The sequence below is a fragment of the Phoenix dactylifera genome, chromosome 4 (genome assembly GCF_051530095.1).
Source record: "Phoenix dactylifera cultivar Ajwa chromosome 4, Ajwa_hap1_PhDact_Kaust_v1.1, whole genome shotgun sequence".
NCBI classification, from domain to species: Eukaryota; Viridiplantae; Streptophyta; class Magnoliopsida; order Arecales; family Arecaceae; genus Phoenix; species Phoenix dactylifera.
In genome coordinates, this window is record NC_143193.1 from 49,460,189 (window position 1) to 49,482,473 (window position 22,285).

Consider the following 22,285-nt stretch of genomic DNA (forward strand, 5'->3'; position numbering starts at 1 on the left):
AATGCCTCGAAGCGCCGCCGGGGAAAACTAACAACGATCGGAAGAAAAGGGGAGAAGAAAGTGGAAGAAGAAAAAGGCAACAGCTGTGGCGGCCAAATGAGAGCTTTCAGGGCCAAGCCAGGGTTTATATAGACCCCCCTGATGGCTCGGATCGATAGAGTCAAATCGCGCCTCCCGTCTAGATCGTGCCACGTGTCAGCCTCGGAAACCGAAACGGCGTATCAACTTGGATCAACGCTTTAAAAGTAGAATCGAAGCGGCGTCTCGTCGGATTCCGAAGCCTCATCATGAGCCCACGGCTCGAAATTGCCTCGAAAAGCAAAAGGGTGTTGCCTCGTGCTCTCATTAAAGATGCCCCGAAGCGCGTGGAACGACGGAGCAAATTAAAGCTGTCTGATCCCACCAACATGATAAAGACAATTACTTCCTTCGTCCGAGCTTGTAAGCGGCTCGAACTCGTAAGTCGGAGGATAGTATTGGGGGAAAAATGGATTGCCTAAAACACGTGGATACACCGCCGGCACGTGATGACGAGCGTAACGGCAGCAACCCTCAAGGCGCTCGACCTCGAGATGCTCGACCTCAGCATGCCCGACCTCAGCGTGCCCGACCTTAGCACGCCCAACCTCAGAGCTCGCTACCTTATGGCCTTAGTCTCAGTTAAATTGAGCTCGATCGACCTCAGGCCTAAAGGAGACCCAGTCAAAGGACGAAGTAGACCTCTCCGCTCCATCGGAAATCAAGCCCCTCTCCTCCTCATATGGGGTCCAATCCCGCGATCTCCGCCCTAGCGACTGTCAACAATTGAATGCGCACGATCTCAACGGACCTCCAGCCAGCCTAAAATCTCAGGCCATCTACGGTAACTCATTAATTCACACAATCTCATCCAATCATTCACGGCAACTCATTAATTCACACGATTTCGTCCAATCATCCACGGCAACTCATTAATTCATACGATCTCATCCAATCATCCACGACAACTCATTAATTCGCACAGTCATGTCCAGTCACAGGTAATCCCTACACCTCTCTTATAAAAGGGGGACATTTTCTTTTGAAAGCAGGCTCTCCTCTTTCCGTGCAATTTCTCTATTTGCTCCACAAAAGCCCCCTCTGACTTAAGCATCGGAGGGCTGGTATCGGAAACCTCGGCTACCGGCTTCTTGCAGGTCCTCCGGAGGACGCAGTCCGTCGACACACCACTTGCCGGAGCTCCTCCTCCTCAGCCCACGGTCGCCCCTGAGTCCAATTTTCAGCAACAGTAATAGTATTAGAAAAGCTTCAAATGACTTCTATATGGAGTAGGACAATGACCGAGAGTCGCAGCGTTGAAGAAGCTTCGTAAGGCCTTCGTATAGAGAAGCTCGCTGCCCGCTGATACAATCACTAGTTTGCAATGTTCTTGGGAACTACGAGCAGCGGACGTGGTGAATGCAAAGAGCTTGGAGCTAGCCAATCCATGGCTCTTCCTAGGTACGTTTAGATGTTTAGATCCAGTTTTCTGTGAATTATTTATATTTGTGATCATGCTGAGATTATATCTTTATGTTTGTGTATTGTTTTAAAATAGTATTGTTGGCCCACGTACAAGCGCCTGGTCTGCCATCTACGGTGCTTGGGATTGTTGTGGCTCAATGGACTGGCCACTCAGAATCCAATCAAAGGCTTTTTAAGGTCTTTCCTTTTTTTCTTTTTTTTTTAAGCCGGATACCGTAACAATTAGGATCTCATCAAAAAAAATTAGCTAAAAAGCATTATTTAAATTTTTTACCAAAGACCTATCGATATAAGAACAAACACATACCTGTATAGATCTTCACAAATACATTATCCAATCCTTGAATAAATACAATTACTAGAATCACTGCTGTAGAATTCCGACGAGCCCTTCTTGGTGTTGAGGCTCAAGGGTTTTCATCAGTTTTCAGTAGGGTTATAAACATAGATTGAGCCAGGTAGGATAGTTTGGGTTGGATCACGACTCATGTAGATTAGGCTATAAGTAATTAGGTTAAGCCAAGTATTGGTCAATCCTGGCAGTCCTATAGCCCTAACTAACCCGACTCAACCCGGCCTAGTGACCATCATAAATATGTTTGATTTAGTCGGATTCAGCCTCTTCTCCCATCACCATACTCCTGCTTTGCCGACTAAAAAGCCCAATGCCTCCAAAAAAAAAAAAAAGACCAGATCAGGGAAACCCACATAAGCCGGGCATACGGTAGGAGTGGCAAGTCAAGAACAACTCAAAAATTCCTCACCTCGTGAAAGCTCTTTCTTTCTCCAGTCAAACTCGAACTCTTCTTAGAATTCTTGTGCTTCCAATATCTCTCATTGCACCATCCCTTGTGCTGATAAGAATTGTCTCCCCCCTCCAGTCTTACCAGGTTGAAGGGCAGCATTATGTCACGCTTCTTCAGAAAAAAGAAAACTTCTCCTTGGTTCGTGCACTCAAAAGGCGATCCAGAGACGTCGACAATCAATTCCTACGACCTGGTTGCAGTGCTCGATCACAGCAATCTAGAGAACCCCAACGAAGTACTCTTCGAGTTGCAGTTCAAGGAGAAAATCCGGTGTGTTTTGCGTCCATGCACCAATGAGACCGATGTCTTGCTAAGGGAAAGCGAGTTTCCGGTGGAGGAGAAGACGTTCTCGGAGTGGATGCATAGGTTCTTCAGTTCGGAGCTGTCGAAGATGGCCATGGATGGAATGCTCTCTGAGATGTGCCTGGGTTCAGCGAGCCGTGAGTACTTTGCATCTGAGATCTCTTCTTTTGCTCAGAGGATGGTGGAGAAGGTGGGTGGCGAAGGGAAAGGGAAGCTGGTTATATCTGCATCCATGGAGGTAGTCACTACAATATATGATGATGAAAGGGCCGAGGAGGGGTCTTGATCAGAAGGAATGGTGATAAGAGAAGAGTGGCAGCTGCATAAAAGTTATAGCAATTAAGCTCATGTATAACTATTAACATGAAAGAAGACAGTCAAACTGTGTCATTGTAGAAGGATTAGCGAATATTGTTCATTATAGTAAAATATAATTAGAGGTTGTATATTATTCGTTGATTGTTTTCTTTTCATCGCTTTTGACTTTTGTTTTTCTACAAATTAGTGAAATCCTGCTCATTATATTGATGTGGAAGATAGTCTTTATACCAAAACTTCTGCCATTCGCTCATTGTTGAAAGCAGTAAATATTTGCTCCCAATAGTTTGAAAGTTTTCTAAAAAAAAAAAAAACAAAAGTAAAATGGCTTCATTATATAGGTATGGTATGGTCCGATGTTCTTATATTCCGAAAATAAAAATAGACAATCAAAGCATTATCAAACAAAACTTCTTTTTGATTGAGGAGAGATGTCTAATCATAGTTGACACCACGGCATAAAAATGAAGATGATTTTTAAGTAAAGTTATTGAATTAGAAATCAAATCGAATCTCTCAACCACCCGAGCAACAATTAGTTTGAAGTAATTTATCAAAATAATAAAATTATACCTGTTATTCAAAACATCTCACTTTCTCGCTATTTTAATCATTAATTCTTTCCAATAAAAAAAAAAATAGACAATTCCTTTCAGATATAAAACTATATATATATATATATATATATATATATATATATATACACATAACTGAAGAAATATATATTATTTTATGCATTTAATACTTCTAAAATTTACTCTTTAAGAATACAAATTAATAAATCTTACATATTTTCTACACTATATACAACTTGTCTTTCATTTCTTAAAAATTAAATAAGCCATGGCTATTTTTTATTTATACTATAATTAAGGGGTAATGCAGGATGTAGATCAATATATTTTAGAAAGTAGTATTGAACATAAAAATTACGAATAATTTTCATCAAAAATAAAAAATTATAAATAGTTATGTATCTATATTATATTTTGTACTTATGAAATTTAAAATTTTAAAATATTTTTAATTATAACAAGACTGAAGTGTGGACTTGGTGGTTGGACCAATAATTTAATTAGACCACTTAATCGGATATATCACCAATATGGTTTCTACAAATATGTGTTCGATATTAGGAAACTCGCTTTGATAATTCTTTCAAATGCAGTGCATAACAATTAAGTAGTATGTAAATTTAGTTCATTCTTGTTCCAATTTTATCGTATTCTTATCCTGTTATCCATATCCAACTTGATTGGTGTCGTGATAATTTGACTTCAGACGCATAGTTGCCCGATAATCTGAACCTTGGATTCGTGTCACGTCCGTATAGGTCAGATCACCCAACTCAATCAAGTCCTTAATCCCAAAAAATCCAAGCCGTCCATCCAATTCGCTCTAGTTTCTTCTTTCGCAAGACACGTACGCGGAAACCCGCCGACACCGCTTATAGCCTCTGGGGAGAGAACGCCATTGCCTTCTTCTTCTCCTTCCCCCAGTTCACCGCCCTCTCTCTCTTTCTCTCCGGAAACGAAATCAATCTCTATTTCGCAGCAAACCCCCGATTTCTTGATCCCCTTCTTCTCTTTTTCTTTGGATTGTTTGGGGCTTGAGGTGGAGCGGAGGAGGAGAGATGAATTTTAAGAACGCTAGGGTTCCGAAGCTCCCCAGCGCCGGCTCGGTGGGTACGTTCGTCAAGGTGGCGCTCCTTGGCGGCGCCGGCGTCTACGCCGCCCTCAACAGTTTCTACAACGTCGACGGTGGTCACCGCGCCATCGTCTTTAATCGGATTTATGGTATCAAGGAAAAGGTTCGAAATGCTTTATATTTGGAGGTCTTTTCTTTTATTTTTTAAATACCGAGTCTTAAATTGAGTCCGTTACTGGATTATTTCTTTTTTATTTTGGTTGATACTTTTATACGATCCTGTGCTTGAAGGAAAACCCCTCATTTAAGTTTTTTAAACGTATCATTATTACACCCCTCTTTGGAATTATTTTCTTCAAGAACTGTGTATTACATAATGAGATGATGGGTTGGTATCTGTTCTTGTAGATAATTGACTATTTCTTGTATATGCTGGCAAATTGTAAATGGTTATTGTTACGGGGGAATTTAGCCACCATGCCCCACGTGACCGGCACGCGCGCCCAGGAAGACTACGGCAGTCCCTTGATCCAGCAATCCGACCCCGAGTCGGATATCTTCGGCTCCGCAGCCCGACCCCGAGTCGGCTGCCCCCTGATCCAGTCATCCGACCCCGAGTCGGCAATCTCCCGACAACGACAGGCTGTTCCCCTGAGGCACGCCGCGGCCCCCTGCTCCACTACTCCCTGCAACGGTCGCATCCGGCGCTGCTCCACGATCCCCTGTAACAGCCGTACAAAGCGGAGCCCCACTACGCCCTGTCATGGCCGTACCCAGCGCTGCCCCACGACGCCCTGTAACGGCCATGCCAGTGGCAACTCCATCGTGCCACACGATGACCAACCCCCCAGAAAGACCCCCCAGCCTGGTATATATGCGGCTGGGGGGGAGAAGGGGGAGGGTAAGCAAAGGTTTTCCAGAGTATTCTCTTACCTGCTGCTGCTATCTCTCCTTCTCCTTCAATCTCCTCTGACTTGATCGTCGGAGGGCCCCCACTACCCCAGTGGTGGTGCGAGGCTTGCTTGCAGGTTTCCCGGTGGAAGGTGGAGCGCAATCAACCCAACTCCAAGGGAACCCCGTTCACACCGCTGTGCCAATCGTTCTCGGTTTGGACCACCAGCAACAGTTGGCGCTAGAGGAAGGGACGGATCTTAGAGCGATCGTAATGGCACGGCGAGGTGGTCGTGGAGCTTCCAATGCTTCCGGTCGCGGGGCCTCTCGCGCCTCTGGCCGGAAAGCCGCTGCATCTCCAACACGCTCTCAGCAACACTCCACCGCCCCACCGCCCATTCAGACGGTCGAAGTCGCCCAGTTCGACCAGCTAGCCCAGCAGGTTCGCACCCTCGCGGAGGCGGTGCAGAATCTGCAGGGTGCGATGTCCCGGGCGCCGCAGCGGGCTCAGGAGCCGCTGCTGCCTGAGCGTTCGCCTGCCCTCCTCAACCCGCGCTCCTTCCTCTCCCATGGGGAGGAGCGCCGGCGCGAGGAGGATTCTCGAGCACGCTCCATTCTGCCGGGACCTTCCCATCGGAGTTGCGCGGGGTACGAGAGGCGGGCCCGGGCGCGTTCCCAGACCCCCCAGTCCTCAAGGAACCCGCGCTCCAGTCGGTCTCCCTCTCGCCGCTCCTTGTCTCCCACCCACCGGTCGCGCTCCCTGGATCGGCGGGTGGACGATCTCCACCGACAACTCCAGGTCCTGAAGGGCCATTCCAAAGATCCCTTCGCCGACTTGGAGATCTCCTCCCAGCCGGCGCTTGCCTCGAGGATCCTGCGGACCCCGAATCCGCCGGGTTTCAAAATGCCGGCGATCGAGCCCTATGACGGGGCGGCGGACCCTCGGGATCACGTCGAGAGTTTCAGGACCCTCATGCTCCTCCACGGAGCATCAGATCCCCTTCTCTGCAAAGCTTTCCCGGCAACCCTCCGTGGCCCGGCGAGGGCGTGGTTCGCCGGGCTGGAGGCTGACTCGATCCGGTCCTTCGACCAGTTCACTCGCCTCTTCATCACTCACTTCGCCGTCAGTAGCCGGCGGCGACTGGTCTCCGACTCCCTCTTTGATGTCCGGCAAAACGAGGGAGAGAGCCTGCGGGATTATCTTACCCGCTTCAACAAGGCTACGCTGGAGGTCCGGAACCTGAGTCAGGAGGTGGCCCTTTCAGCCCTGAAGCGTGGCTTCCGGAAGGGCAGACTCACCTTCTCCCTGGATAAACGCCTGCCACGGAGCTTCCCGGAGCTGTTGTCCTGGGCGAACCAGTATGCGGACGCCGAGGAGGCGGCCGCCCACCGGAGCAAGGAGGCCGCCGAGATCCCTCCAAAGCTTGGGAAGAAAAGGCGAAAAGAGGCACGCCAGAGGAGGAGCCCGACGCCCCAGCGTCGGCGCAGAAGCCCGTCGCCGGCGAGGAACCACGGCGCCCCACGCCCTCGTTCTCCGCCTCGACGTTTCAACCGGTACACCCCTCTCCTGACTCCCCGGGCCCAGATCCTTATGGAGATCAAGGGGCGGGAGGATCTCCCGGCTCTGAGACAGATGCGGAAGATCCCTGGGAAGAGGCCCTCTCGGGCGTACTGTGAGTACCAGCGAGACCACGGCCACGACACGGAGGACTGCTTCCAGCTTCGGGACGAGATCGAGGCTCTCATCCGTCGGGGGCGTCTCGGTCGATATGTGAGCGACCGACGTCCCCCCGCGGACCCGCGTCCGGCCGACCCGGCTCCTCCGGAGCCTCGGGAGCAGAACCGACCCGTTGCGGGCGTGATCCATACTATCACTGGGGGCTGCTCTCGGCCTGTGAGGAACGCAGGGGGCTCGGCGGAAGCATCAGGGATGGCCGTCGTAAAGAGGCAGAGGGTCGGCAATGTAATCACCTTTTCTGATGAGGATGTAAAGGGGGTTCAGACTCCCCACGATGACGCCATGGTGATCTCCCTCACTATGGCAAACTATGATGTAAGGCGTGTTCTTGTTGATAGTGGAAGCTCAGCCGATATTTTGTTTTACGAGGCCTTCCAAAAGATGAGCTTGTCCAGACAATTGTTGCACAAAACATCCACCCCCCTCATCGGATTCACTGGTGACGCTGTCCCGGCCGAAGGAGTCGTCGAGCTGCCTGTGACTGCGGGCGTTGCACCCGCAGAAGCCACGGTGCGACTCGGGTTCTTGGTCGTCCGTGTTCCCTCGGCCTACAACGCTATCCTCGGACGACCCGGACTGAACGCCCTTCGTGCGGTGGTCTCTACGTACCACTTGCTCATGCGGTTCCCCACGGCGGCTGGGATCGGAGAGGTCCGAGGTGACCAACCGACCGCACGGCAATGTTTCCTAGCGACTCTCAAAGGGAAGAAGCCCGTGGAAGCCCTAAGCGTCGAGTCCCTTGACGCCAGAGACGAGGTGGCCTTGCGGCAGGGGGAGCCAGCCGAGGGTGTGGTCGAAGTTTCCCTCGAGGAAGGCCGCCCGGACCGGACGGTCCGGGTCGGCGCCAATCTCGACTCGGGAGCTCGGGCCCGGTTGGTGGAATTCCTCCGAGCCAATGCCGATGTATTTGCCTGGTCGGCGGCCGATGTACCTGGGATCGACCCGGAGGTCATTTCTCACGCCCTCAACGTCGACCCGACCCACCGACCAATAAAGCAGAAGAAGAGACACTGTGCCCCGGATCGGATCCAGGTGGTCGACCAGGAGGTAGACAAGCTCTTGGAGGCAGGATTCATAAGGGAGGTAAGCTACCCCGAGTGGCTGGCAAATGTTGTACTTGTCCGGAAGGCGAGCGGGAAGTGGAGGATGTGCATCGACTATACCGACCTGAACAAGGCGTGCCCTAAGGATAGCTTTCCGCTTCCGCGAATAGACCAACTGGTCGACGCGACTTCCGGATATCAGCTGCTGTCTTTCATGGACGCCTTCTCCGGTTACAACTAGATAATGATGGCCCCACAGGACGAGGAGAAAACTGCCTTTATAACAGACCGGGGGCTGTACTGCTACAAGGTAATGCCCTTCGGTCTGAAGAATGCTGGCGCCACTTACCAGCGCCTCGTCAACAAAATCTTCAAAGAGCAAATCGGCCGGAACATGGAGGTGTACGTGGACGATATGCTGGTGAAGAGCCGCCATGCAGACCAGCACATCGCGGATTTGGAGGAGACTTTCACCACCTTGCGGAAGTTTCGCATGAAGCTGAACCCAGCGAAGTGCGCCTTCGGCGCTTCGGCCGGGAGGTTCCTCGGTTTCATTGTCAACCAGCGGGGTATCGAAGCCAACCCAGACAAAATCAAGGCCATCCAAGGTATGTCCCCTCCGACCAAAGTAAAGGAGGTTCAGGAGCTCGCTGGAAGGGTCGCCGCGCTTGGACGATTTGTGGCAAAATCGGCCGAACGCTGCCAACCATTCTTCAAGGTGTTAAAACGCCCGAAAGACTTCCTCTGGACGGCCGAATGTCAAGCAGCATTCGACCAGCTCAAGGAATACCTGGCGTCTCCTCCCCTACTGTCCAAGCCGCAAGAAGGGGAGATGCTCTACCTCTATCTGGCGGTCTCCCCAACCGCGGTCAGTGCGGTGCTGGTTCGGAAAGAGGCAAAGCTCCAGAAGCCTGTGTACTACATCAGCCGGGTCCTACGGGATGCCGAGACGCGGTACACGAAGGCTGAAAAGATCGCCTTCGCGCTGCTGACCGCGACCAGGAGGCTTCGCCCCTATTTTCAGGCTCATTCGGTCACCCTCTTAACCGATCAACCACTACGGCAGATCCTCAGCAACCCCGAGAATGCGGGACGACTGGTGAAGTGGGCAGTAGAACTCGGTGAGTTCGACATCCACTACCAGCCTCGACCCGCCATCAAGGCCCAGATGCTCGCGGACTTCCTCGCTGAGTGCACGGTGCAGGAGGCGGAACCTAAACCGCCGGACACGCCCAGCCTCGACCTCCCGATTTGGACGCTTCACATCGATGGGTCGTCGAACCCCGAGGGTGGAGGGGCCGGGCTGGTCCTTACCAGTCCTGATGGAGTGATAGCCGAGTATGCCTTGAGGTTTGGATTTCCAGTGACCAACAACGAGGCGGAGTACGAGGCCCTAGTCACGGGACTCAAACTCACCAGGGAGCTCGGCATTCGGCGTTTGAAGGTCTTCACTGACTCCCAGCTGGTGGTCGGGCAGGTTCGTGGGGAGTTCGAGGCCCGGAGCCCGACCATGCAGAACTACGTCCGGAAGGTGCAAGCACTCATTCCCAACCTCGGCAGTGTCGACATCCAGCAGGTCCCCAGAAGCGAAAATGCCAGGGCCGACAGGTTGTCCCGCTTGGTGGGCACAGAGGCGCACAACTTGTCGAGGGCAATCTACCTGGAGACCCTGGATGCCCCGAGCATCGGCGAGGCTGGAGCGGTGATGGCGATTGATCCGGAGCCGTCTTGGATGGACCCGCTCGTCGCCTACCTCGCCGAAGGGATCCTCCCTGAAGACGAAGATCAAGCTCGGCGACTTGTCAAGAAGTCCGCCCACTACGTACTCTATGAAGGGAGGCTGTACCGGACCTCGTTCACCGCCCCCCTCTTAAGGTGCCTCCGCCCCTCGGAGGCGGCCTACGTCCTCGGCGAAGTCCATGAGGGCATCTGCGGATCGCACTTGGGGGCTAGGTCCTTAGCGCACAAGATCATGAGGCAAGGCTATTATTGGCCTACCTTGTTGGAGGACTCGAAGGATCACGTACGGAAATGCGACGCCTGCCAGCGCCACGCCAACGTCCAGAGAGTCCCTTCTGTCCCCTTGGCACCAATCACCGCGCCCTGGCCCTTCGCACAGTGGGGAATGGATATCCTCGGACCATTCCCCGTCGCTTCAGCTCAGCGGAAATTTTTGATTGTTGCAATCGATTACTTCACCAAGTGGGTGGAGGCAGAGCCGCTGGCCACTATCACGGAGGCGCAAGTCCGGAAGTTCGTGAAGAAAAACATCATTGTCCGATTTGGGGTACCTCGGGTCCTCATCTCGGATAATGGTCGACAGTTCGACAACAAGCATTTCTGTGACTTCTGCGAGGAGTTCGGGATCGAGCATCGGTTTACATCTGTGTCGCATCCCCAAACCAACGGTGAGGCCGAGGTCACAAATCGGACAATCCTCCAAGGAATTAAGGCGCGAATTGGTCGGACGGGGCAAGCTTGGGTCGAAGAACTCGAGAATGTCCTTTGGGCGTATCGGACCACGCATCGGACCCCTACCGGGGAGACGCCTTTCAGCCTAACCTATGGCACGGAAGCGGTTGTTCCCGTGGAGCTCGGACTCCCCTCGCCCCGGGTGGCCGCGCACCGACCCGAGGCCAATTCGGAGCAACTCCGAGGAAACCTGGACCTCTTGGAAGAAGCAAGAGAAATGGCGCAGGTTCGGATGGCGATGTATCAGCGGAGGGTGGCCCGATATTATAACTCCAAGGTCCGACCGAAACTTTTCAGAATCAGAGATCTGGTGCTAAGGCGAGCCAAAGCATCTCAACCCGCGGAAGGTGGGAAGCTGGCGCCAAATTGGGAAGGCCCGTATAGGGTTTGCTGGGTAAACCGACCTGGCTCCTACCAGTTGGAGGCCCTAGATGGTCGAGAAATTCCGAGGAGCTGGAATTCCGCTAACCTGCGGGTGTATTACCAGTAGAACGACAAAGCCAGGAAGACAGTTCGAAAAATGTACAATTCTTTTCATTTCAATAATTCCTGGTTACAACGGTGTGTTCGTGTGATCACAAAGAATTCCCAGAGGAGAATTGGGGAGTAAAGAAAACAAGGAAGAGGTGGAGACTCCGTGGAGCTGAAGATCTGGGATCCCGAACCCTCCATCCGAAGCAGCTGCAATCCCACCGGGCGTGGGTGCTTCTCCCCGGAGGCGCCATCGACGCCTCACGCAAAAGACGAAGAGCCGGCGCGGACGAAGAAGAAGTGGACGAAGGAGGAGTTCCCGCTGCCTCCAGAGGAACGCCACCTCCAAGGGATATTCCGGTCCTCCCCAGGAGAAGGGGAGGGAAGGAACACAAGGGAGAAGAGCGCGAGGAGGCGCGAACCCGGATGAAGCGTCTGGCGCAGAGCTCAATCGGGAGGCGGGGCTGAAAGGAGGGGGGATGTGATCCCGGATGAAACGCCTAGAGCGGAGTTCCGCCGGGGAGAACCTCCCTGTTGATCCCAGATGAAACGGCTAGTTGGCGGAAGTCGCGAGGGGCGCGCCTCCCGTTCCTCCGGCGGGGGCTTCCCAGCCACACGCCGGAGAGGAGGTCCACGAACCATGGCAACCTGAATAGCTCCGGCTTGGCAGGCTCCACCGCGCCTGCACTTATATTTATAGCCAAACTGAGGCCCCCCGGTCGTTCCGATGCGGGTGGCTCCAATAAAGGCGGGCGCACCGAATCCGGAGCCGTTCCGGCTCTCGAGGCGTATCCTCCCACGATCTCCTAAGAGTCGTTCTCCTTAATTGCATTCTTCATGCAGGACACTCCGGGCAGCGTGTATCCCGCGGCCCACGTATCTCCGCTCGCGCCCAGGCCGCATCCGCCTCGAAGAGCGCGCGTATCGCGGCCGCTTAACTGACACTCCTTGCAAGCAGCAACTGGCGATCCGATTTCCCAGGTAACGCTTTAATTAGCATTTAATGCCCTTCCAGTGTTCCCCAGGCGACGCTTGGAGAGGAGAAGAAACACGATCGTAGCTCGCCACGGAGAAATCCCGTCGAGCGGCAAGCGACAGGCGCGTGGCCAACGAGCGGAATTTCCCAAGGCTCGGCCCTCGGATGCCAGGCTAACCCGATGATCATCCCGGGAGCAGACTGGCCTGAAGCCCCGACCGGTCGCCTCGGCTTGCGCCAGCCTTGGCCGACCAACGAGCGGAACTTTCCGAGGCTCGGTCCTCGGATGCCAGGCTAACCCGATGATCATCCCGGGAGCAGACTAGCCTGAAGCCCCGACCGGTCGCCTCGGCTTGCGCCAGCCTTGGCCGACCAACGAGCGGAATCTCCCGAGGCTCGGCCCTCGGATGCCAGGCTAACCCGATAATCATCCCGGGAGCAGACTAGCCTGAAGCCCCGACCGGTCGCCTCGGCTTGCGCCAGCCTTGGCCGACCAACGAGCGGAATTTTTTGAGGCTCGGCCCTCGGATGCCAGGCTAACCCGATGATCATCCCGGGAGCAGACTAGCCTGAAGCCCCGACCGGTCGCCTCGGCTTGCGCCAGCCTTGGCCGACCAACGAGCGGAATCTTCCGAGGCTCGGCCCTCGGATGCCATGCTAACCCGATGATCATTCCGGGAGCAGACTAGCCTGAAGCCCCGACCGGTCGCCTCGGCTTGCGCCAGCCTTGGCCGACCAACGAGCGGAACTTCCCGAGGCTCGGTCCTCGGATGCCAGGCTAACCCGATGATCATCCCGGGAGCAGACTAGCCTGAAGCCCCGACCGGTCGCCTCGGCTTGCGCCAGCCTTGGCCGACCAACGAGCGGAATCTCCCGAGGCTCGGCCCTCGGATGCCAGGCTAACCCGATGATCATCCCGGGAGCAGACTAGCCTGAAGCCCCGACCGGTCGCCTCGGCTTGCGCCAGCCTTGGCCGACCAACGAGCGGAATTTCCCGAGGCTCGGCCCTCGGATGCCAGGCTAACCCGATGATCATCCCGGGAGCAGACTAGCCTGAAGCCCCGACCGGTCGCCTCGGCTTGCGCCAGCCTTGGCCGACCAACGAGCGGAATCTCCCGAGGCTCGGCCCTCGGATGCCAGGCTAACCCGATGATCATCTCGGGAGCAGACTAGCCTGAAGCCCCGACCGGTCGCCTCGGCTTGCGCCAGCCTTGGCCGACCAACGAGCGGAATTTTCCGAGGCTCGGCCCTCGGATGCCAGGCTAACCCGATGATCATCCCGGGAGCAGACTAGCCTGAAGCCCCGACCGGTCGCCTCGGCTTGCGCCAGCCTTGGCCGACCAACGAGCGGAATTTCCCGAGGCTCGACCCTCGGATGCCAGGCTAACCCGATGATCATCCCGGGAGCAGACTAGCCTGAAGCCCCGACCGGTCGCCTCGGCTTGCGCCAGCCTTGGCCGACCAACGAGCGGAATTCCCCGAGGCTCGGCCCTCGGATGCCAGGCTAACCCGATGATCATCCCGGGAGCAGACTAGCCTGAAGCCCCGACCGGTCGCCTCGGCTTGCGCCAGCCTTGGCCGACCAACGAGCGGAATTTTCCGAGGCTCGGCCCTCGGATGCCAGGCTAACCCGATGATCATCCCGGGAGCAGACTAGCCTGAAGCCCCGACCGGTCGCCTCGGTTTGCGCCAGCCTTGGCCGACCAACGAGCGGAATCTCCCGAGGCTCGGCCCTCGGATGCCAGGCTAACCCGATGATCATCCCGGGAGCAGACTAGACTGAAGCCCCGACCGGTCGCCTCGGCTTGCGCCAGCCTTGGCCGACTAACGAGCGAAATTTCCTGAGGCCTAACCCTCGGATGCCTGACCTAGCGCCGGAAGAATTTCCTGAGGCCTAACCCTCGGATGCCTGGCCTAGCGCCGGAAGAATTTCCTGAGGCCTAACCCTCGGATGCCTGGCCTAGCGCCGGAAGAATTTCCTGAGGCCTAACCCTCGAATGCCTGGCCTAGCGCCGGAAGAATTTCCTGAGGCCTAACCCTCGGATGCCTGGCCTAGCGCCGGAAGAACTTCAAGAGTTAGGAGTCGGCGAGACGCTACCAAGAGTTAAAAAGAGGAAGGACGAAAGTGAAATGAAGAAACACTCTATTTGCATTAACTTTCATTGTTTCAGGGCCGAGACCCATACAACTTGGCAAAACGCCAACATACAAAGAAAAGGACAAAGAAAGGTACAGAGGGTCAGCTTGGAGGAACCCCTGGGTCGGGAACGTCGGGCACGTCCGCAAGGGGTAGGGAGGCAGTTGGAGAATCAGCAGGCAATGACGCCGGAGGGGAGTCGAGGAGGGAGACCCCACTCAGGTCAATCCCGGGGTATTTGGCCGACACCCTTGCCAAGCCTTCATCGAAGCCTAAGACAAAGGAGTCGGACCCCGCGTCCGACATGTCACGGACGAACTCATCGGACCGACGATAGGCCTGTACCGCCTCCGACATGTCACGGATGAACTCAGCGGACTGACGATAGGCCTGTACCGCCAGACGCCCGATTTCCGCGCTCTTCTCGGCCAGCGCCGCCTCTGCTCGCTCCGTAATCTGAGCTTTTGCCTCCATGACCTTCGCCACAATCCGGTCGTCCGCCTCGGAGGAGACCCTCAGCAGATCAGCCCGAGCCTCCTTGTGCTTCGCCTCGGCAGCAATGCGAGCAGCCTCGGCCTCCTCCAGGCGCGAACGAAGCTCCTGGTCGCTCGCGCGGGACTCCTCCAAGACCGACTCCAATTCGCCCAGCTTGGCTTCAAGAGACCGGGTTCGGTTGCGGGCGTTGTCGGCTGACTGCCGGGCCTTCTCCCACCTCTCCCGGAAGTCGGCAGCCTTCCGGGACTGCTTTTCGGCCCGCTCCTCCGCCTTCCTGATCTCGCTTTCGAGACCCGAGGCAACCTTGAGTTGCTCCTGAGCCTCCAACAGTTGCCTCTCGAGGGCGGCGAAGCCGAGTGCCCGCTCTTCGGCCACCTGGAGCCTCGTCTCGAGGTCCCTGGTCGTCCTCCCCGCCGCAGCCTGGCCTCCCTCCTCTACTGCTTTCAGTCGGCTCTCGGCCCTCGCCAGGAGCCTCGCCTGTTCCTCGTGGCTCTCCTCCAGACGAATCATGTACTGGGCGAGCTAAAAGATAGGAAAAATGAGAGCGTCAAAGGAGGAGCGAGCGAACAGTCCGACGGCAACGACAGCAGCGCAAGGGAGAAACTCGAAGATGCCTGCGAAGAGAAAAGCGGACGGGGGAGGGCCCCCGGTTAAATAGGCGGAAAGGCGGGTGACGCCTCGGTGACGCCAGAGGACGCCTGGCTGCCGAAGGATCGCTCGCGCCCCAAAGGCGAATCGACGCCATTAAGGAAGGATGTCCGCCGAAATCCGCAGACTGCCAGATCAGCGACAACCGCTATACGCCATAAAGGAGGCGGGGAGCTCGAAGCGCGCGCGCCTTTCCGAGGGATGGCGGCAATCTCGAAGCATCACTCCCTTCACCCGTTCCCCTCCTGGTTCCAGGCTCGGAAGTGGGGGGCTACTGTTACGGGGGAATTTAGCCACCATGCCCCACGTGACCGGCACGCGCGCCCAGGAAGACTACGGCAGTCCCTTGATCCAGCAATCCGACCCCGAGTCGGATATCTTCGGCTCCGCAGCCCGACCCCGAGTCGGCTGCCCCCTGATCCAGTCATCCGACCCCGAGTCGGCAATCTCCCGACAACGACAGGCTGTTCCCCTGAGGCACGCTGCGGCCCCCTGCTCCACTACTCCCTGCAACGGTCGCATCCGGCGCTGCTCCACGATCCCCTGTAACAGCCGTACAAAGCGGAGCCCCACTACGCCCTGTCATGGCCGTACCCAGCGCTGCCCCACGACGCCCTGTAACGGCCATGCCAGTGGCAACTCCATCGTGCCACACGATGACCAACCCCCCAGAAAGACCCCCCAGCCTGGTATATATGCGGCTGGGGGGGAGAAGGGGGAGGGTAAGCAAAGGTTTTCCAGAGTATTCTCTTACCTGCTGCTGCTATCTCTCCTTCTCCTTCAATCTCCTCTGACTTGATCGTCGGAGGGCCCCCACTACCCCAGTGGTGGTGCGAGGCTTGCTTGCAGGTTTCCCGGTGGAAGGTGGAGCGCAATCAACCCAACTCCAAGGGAACCCCGTTCACACCGCTGTGCCAATCGTTCTCGGTTTGGACCACCAGCAACAGTTATACTAGGTGCTTGTTTCATGCATAAAACATTTTGGATTCACCATGAATGTGCCACTTCAAGCGGAATGGTCGTTTTCTTTCTTTCTTTCTTTTTCCTGTTTATTGTGGTTCTGTGAATGGATTTTGCTGTAGCTAATTTGTACAATGTGAATTTGGAGATATGTTAATTTGTATGTACTTCTCTTGTAGGATCGTTTTGTTTCTTTATCAGTCTTGAAAGTTCGCTATAGGCTGTTCAGCCATTTTCCTTGCTTGTCTATGTATTTATTATTTTGATTCATATGTATTTAAAGACATTTATTTGACAGTGTTTTAGTTTTTATCTGGAGGATGGATTGGAGCATATGAGGATTTGTTAAAGTCGAATATGAATAGCTTGGTTGGGGCTTGATGCTTATTTGTTATGGTGTCTAATTGGAGCTTATATGCAGGTTTATCCAGAAGGGACACATTTGATCATTCCCTGGTTTGAGAGACCTATCATATATGATGTTCGTGCCCGTCCTCATCTTGTAGAGAGCACTTCTGGTAGTTACGATCTGCAAATGGTATCATTCCTTTTCACCAATAAAATTGATCTTTAATCACAACTTTTTGTAATGTACATTTTATTGGCATATAGTTCCTACTAATGTTTAACTACTGTATTTTGACCCTTTTTTTTTGGTTGGGGGGGAGGTGGTGTGTTAATTGATGCTTCAACCATTTAGATGCACAAATGATTGTACTGCAAGTTATCTACATGTGTTAGCTTGCTAATTTGACTCCGTGTTCTATATAATCAATGGCCCTAACTTAGCATTCTTGGAAGTAACATCAAACTTACTTTCAGAAATGATGGAAGGAATCTTTATTGCTTGATGATTATTTTGCTTATATGGGATTTAGAGCAATTTATTGGAAATTTAAATTAGAGATGTGTTTGAAATCTAACTACTTTGAACTATTCAACGTACACACAAATGTTGAACAATTTTGGGTGTGAGTGGTGATATTTTTAATGCTGCATTGTGGTTTGCCTTAGTGTCATCTTTTAGTGCCTTTCTTAAGCTTAACTTTGGCATTGCTCATTCCGATCTGGGGCTTGATGAACTGGATAGGAGCTGTGCCATGGAGATTAAAGCTCCTTACAAGTCCCCCTTTCAGATGAGAGATTTGGTGATTTGTGACTGTTTTATATTGATCCATATCCAGGTCTATTCTGATGGGGAATCCTGTGGTATTTACTGGTGACTGGTGTATCGTTTGGTGAGCTACTATGTTTCATTGAGATTTGACAGCTGACAGAAGGTTTTGTTTTCCTAGAATGCCTACAGTGTGACAATCTTCCAACTCCCAACCATCACATCTTACTCCCAAGCACTGCTTTCTTGATCATTACCAACTGTGTTCTAGTTAAAATTGATTAGACAAATGTTACAGTTTTTTCTTGAAAATGACCAAGCTTGCAGTGTTTTTATCCTGTGGAATAGCTTTGATTAGTTTGATTCCTTTTAAAGTCTGAAACATTTGATTTGTTGCAGATATTGAATTACAGATGAAGACAAGATAATTTCCCTTTGTTATATATGCCACTGAAATTTCTTGATATTGGTTTTTGATAGAGTAAGAGGTGCAACAACATATATGAAGATCTCCCTTGTATTAATTTTTATGACAGAAGGCATCCAAAATATCTTACATATCTTGTTGTTGATGAAGATTTCCCATTTGACTTGACCTAATCTCAATGCTGAACATATTATATGATCCCTTTCTCTTTTTATTTATATTCTTATATTTTTTTTCTTTAATATTGTTAACCTTAACATGGCCACTTCATGTCTTAGTTGCTGCTAACTTCATTTGCGTGATTCAACCAAACAACATGTCATGATTGATCAAGAATAATATCATTACTAAATGACAATTTCATCAATTTATGCTTTAGGTTGCTGTTTGGCAAGTAGTTAGTCATATCTATATCTCTGTGCTTTAACTACTTATCTTTTAGGCTTTTGCAAAGTCAAATTACCTTAGTCTTATGAGTATCTCTGTATTATGATTGCTGGAACCTGTATATTTGCTTAGGTAAATCTTGGGCTTCGGGTTCTTACTCGACCATTTCCAGACCGTTTGCCTACAATATACCGTACTCTTGGAGAGAATTACAATGAAAGGGTTCTCCCATCAGTTATTCATGAAACTTTGAAAGCTGTTGTAGCGCGATACAATGCCAGCCAGCTGATCACACAAAGAGAGGTACTCTGGAACAAACTCATTTAAAATATTTTTTGTACCCTGTAATTTGTTGTGGTCTATCATGTAATTATACATAAGAAAAAAATTAGTATGTAGTTTATAGAAAAATTGATTGAAGAAGTTAATCATATTCTGCAGGCTGTAAGTAGGGAAATACGGAAGATATTGTCTGAGAGGGCTGCAAATTTCAACATTGTGTTGGATGATGTGTCTATTACAGCCTTGAGCTTTGGGAAGGAGTTCACTCGTGCAATTGAAGCTAAACAGGTGGCAGCACAGGATGCTGAGCGGGCCAAGTTCGTTGTGGAAAAGGCTGAGCAAGATAAGAGAAGTGCTATTATTAGAGCACAGGTGAGCTTGGGTTATATGAAGTCTTATAATGTTGAAGTATTTCTTTCAGTAACTTTCATAGTAGCCAGTAGCCTATGCCTTGTATATGGTGATTGTTAAAATTGAGCCTCTATCTGCTGCCTTCTTTATGTGCTTGCGTTGAACCAATATGTCGTATGGACTGAACCCTTAACAGTCTGGATTTTTTGCAGATCATGGTCCTTGATTTTTTTTTTTAAAAAAAAAAATCAAAATTTTAGTTGTTGATTTGTGAAAGATCTAGGAAAGACTTGGTAAAAAAATATCAGTGACCTGCATGGCAGTTGCTTGCTGGCTGTGGCAGCTAGTGAATATGTAGTGGCACTGGGAACAGCCACCAACTGGTTTTGATGGTTAAGAACTACTTGTAAATCAGATGTACCTATATCGCTTAGGGCACTTGGCAATTTGTCAATCAGGATCAGTCTACGAATGACAATGCATTGACTAGAAGAAGATCCTTGCACATGTTTTGACCATGTGAGTATTAAAACTGAAGTGTCCATGCACATTACCGTGATGCAGTCCTTGAGATAAGCCGAGATAGATATTCTATCATCCAGTTTCTCAGGCTAAGGTTCCTTCCATTTTGAATTAGTTTCTATTTGCTCTGGTATGCTTGGGCTGGTCAGCAACCTCTTTCGCATTCTGTTGGCATATGTTCAAAGGACAATATAGGATTGAGCTTTTTGAAGCTGGGAAAACTGATTTCATGTTTCATAAAAACCATTCATGGGCATGCATTTCGAAATCTTTTCTTTTGCGCATATTATGATTGTTTGTTTTTTCCTTGTATCTGGGCAATCAGATGGCATGTTGACCTATGCATGCATAAAATTCTCTTAAACAGAAGCATATATGTGGGCTTGTCCCTATGCATCTGCTTGTACTCATTGTTTTCTTGCCTATCATGTTATCAGGGTGAGGCCAAGAGTGCTGAGCTTATAGGACAGGCAATTGCAAGCAATCCAGCATTTGTGGCTTTAAGACAGATTGAAGCTGCACGGGAGGTGGCACGGACAATTGCAAATTCTGCTAACCGTGTGTTCTTGAATTCTGATGAGCTGTTGTTGAACCTTCAGGATTTGAATGCGGAGGGAACAACCAGATTGAAGAAATGAACAAGGGATGCCTTTTACCCTTCTGTATGTGGTAAAAGAGTAACTTAGAATGGTTGAAAGGACTGATGATATTTCGGATAAATTGACGGGTTCCAAAAAAATTGATCAGTTCCCTTTTTTTCTACCAAATAAAAGATCGAACTAGAAGGAAAATTTGCTGAAAAATTATCTGCCTCTATTTGTTTGGCGGGTGCTAGAGCTTTTCCTTGAAAAATAAAAAGTTACTTTATTTTTCACTTTATTTTGTTGATTGATACTGATGGTGGTGCTTGTGAGGTGGTGCTTGCGTGCTTGTCCCTTTCGTAGGTTGTAACATGAGGTCCTTTAGCTGCCTGTTTGTATGTTGGTCTCCTGAGTTGTTTGTTGACGCCACACTGTACGTACTTCCTGCTAAAAAGATTACCCTTCGTTTGGTTCAGTTCAGAATTGAGAGTGCAGGAAACAGAAAATAGGGCTTGTCTATTCATGTAGTTTTCTGTTCAGCTATTAAACTCGAACTCTAATCCATCACTCTACATATCTATCCTTCAATCCAATGGAAATATTTGCCAACTTTTTAGTTTCTGTAATGCCTTCAAACATTTTCTCTATGAAACAGGTTCCAATTCTTAACCTTGGTACTCCTCTTAATCTGGGTTTGCTTGCCACTCTTCCACTGTCAATCCTAATTTCTCTTTATCTGATTAGAATTTTAATTGTAAAAAACTCTTCATCTCTATCAGTTTGGCAACACATTATCATGGAAGGTTTTTTGTTTAAATCTAAATTTAATTAAATTGTCTTGTTTGCAAAATCTTTTGTAGCTAGGGACATGGTGACCGGTGAAACCAAAATTCCTCATCAACGAGTCATGTGTAAAACTTTAGTATTAAAATGTCAAATTAAATAGGACCATTTAGTTCTCAAAAAGTTATAATGATCAGGAGCTTGATTTTGATTGTATCTAGAGAAAAGATCATGATTGTGCGCATAATTAGCATAGGCTCAAGATGCTTCAGTATTTACTTGACAGATTGCATGGCTTTGCACAACCATTTTGGTAGGTGGCTAATCTATATAGCTACATTAAAGGAAGTTCAGCTCCCTTCTGTATGTGAGGGAGTTCAACTCCCCTCAAACACATACGACATGCCCCTGTACGCCTCTCATCGCATCATGTGCCTCCCCCTCTCGAGGTCAGTAGTAATGGAGAGTGGTTGCGGTCACATTAGTATGGTGTGGGATGGGAGAGGCGTGCTCGAATAGTTGCCTCTCTCCTCTATTTCTCCTCTTTCTTCGATTGCATAACACCACCCCACTCCGCCACCCCCCTCTCCCCCTTTTCTATCCTCTCGTTTTCTCTTCTCATGCACTCTCTCTTCCCCATGTGTTGGTTGCTAAGATCTCGCCCGCATCGTCGGAGGTTGGATGAGAGGATTGAGAGAGAGAGAGAGAGAGAGCAAGGGAGGGGCAGGTTGCTACTAGCCTGCCACCAACTCCAGTAAGCAAGATAGGGAGAGCGAGAGGGAGTCGAAAGTGTCTTAACATCTCCTGCAAGCCATCCATTGGGATCCCGCTAGAGGGAGGGAGGGAGGGAGAGAGAGATAAAAAGAGGAGAAGAGATGAAGAGAAAGGGGATTGGGGTGGTTGGTGGTTTGCTGCCAGCCATCTTTCGTTCACACTAGTGATGGAGATGTCAAAGACGAGCTTTGAGGAGGAGATGAGGCGATGGATGAATGATGAGTTGTGAGAGAAGAGCACCGAAATGAAGACGAATCCCTAACTCTAATCTAGCCGATAGAGTGGACCTCTTTTCCTCTCCACAATGGCATCGTTAGACCCTATCGCGGCATCACCTGTCTATGGCCTGCATTGTTGAAGCCTTAGCCTCCTTCCTCTCTCTCCCTCTCCTCTTCTCTCCCTCTCCCTCACTTGGTTGCCCTCTTCGATGGTCGAGAAAACTAGTCTCCCTCTCCCTCCCTACCTCCCTCTCTCCCTCTCTCTAACTCTATTTGGTGAGCCAAGAACCGACCTCCCCCCTCCCTCTCGACCTCTATCTTATTCTCTCTCCCTTTTCGTCTCTTTCTCTATCCTTTTCTCTCTTGTAACAAGAGGGCGCAAGCCCTACTGTCGGTTCTCTTACCGAGAAATTATTAGTTACGCTACATTTGCTAGCT

General features: G+C 51.0%; 1 protein-coding gene across 1 annotated transcript; it reads left to right on the forward strand.

Annotated features, from left to right (window-relative positions):
- Positions 1 to 4,320: 4,320 nt before the first annotated feature.
- On the forward strand, positions 4,321 to 20,365 carry LOC103704808 (prohibitin-1, mitochondrial-like). The gene is made up of 5 exons (XM_039133548.3): positions 4,321 to 4,740; positions 16,830 to 16,946; positions 18,469 to 18,639; positions 18,778 to 18,990; positions 19,929 to 20,365. The coding sequence occupies exons 1-5, from the start codon at positions 4,564 to 4,566 to the stop codon at positions 20,127 to 20,129; spliced, it is 879 nt and encodes a 292-aa protein (XP_038989476.3). The 5' UTR covers positions 4,321 to 4,563; the 3' UTR covers positions 20,130 to 20,365.
- Positions 20,366 to 22,285: the final 1,920 nt, after the last annotated feature.

Bases quoted from the DNA above. Each gene is read 5' to 3' on its own strand.
- LOC103704808 (XM_039133548.3), top strand. From the start codon at position 4,564: ATGAATTTTAAGAACGCTAGGGTTCCGAAGCTCCCCAGCGCCGGCTCG. The intron at 16,947-18,468 runs GTATCATTCCTT...ATATTTGCTTAG, and splicing joins GTAGTTACGATCTGCAAATG to GTAAATCTTGGGCTTCGGGT. The intron at 18,991-19,928 runs GTGAGCTTGGGT...TCATGTTATCAG, and splicing joins GTGCTATTATTAGAGCACAG to GGTGAGGCCAAGAGTGCTGA.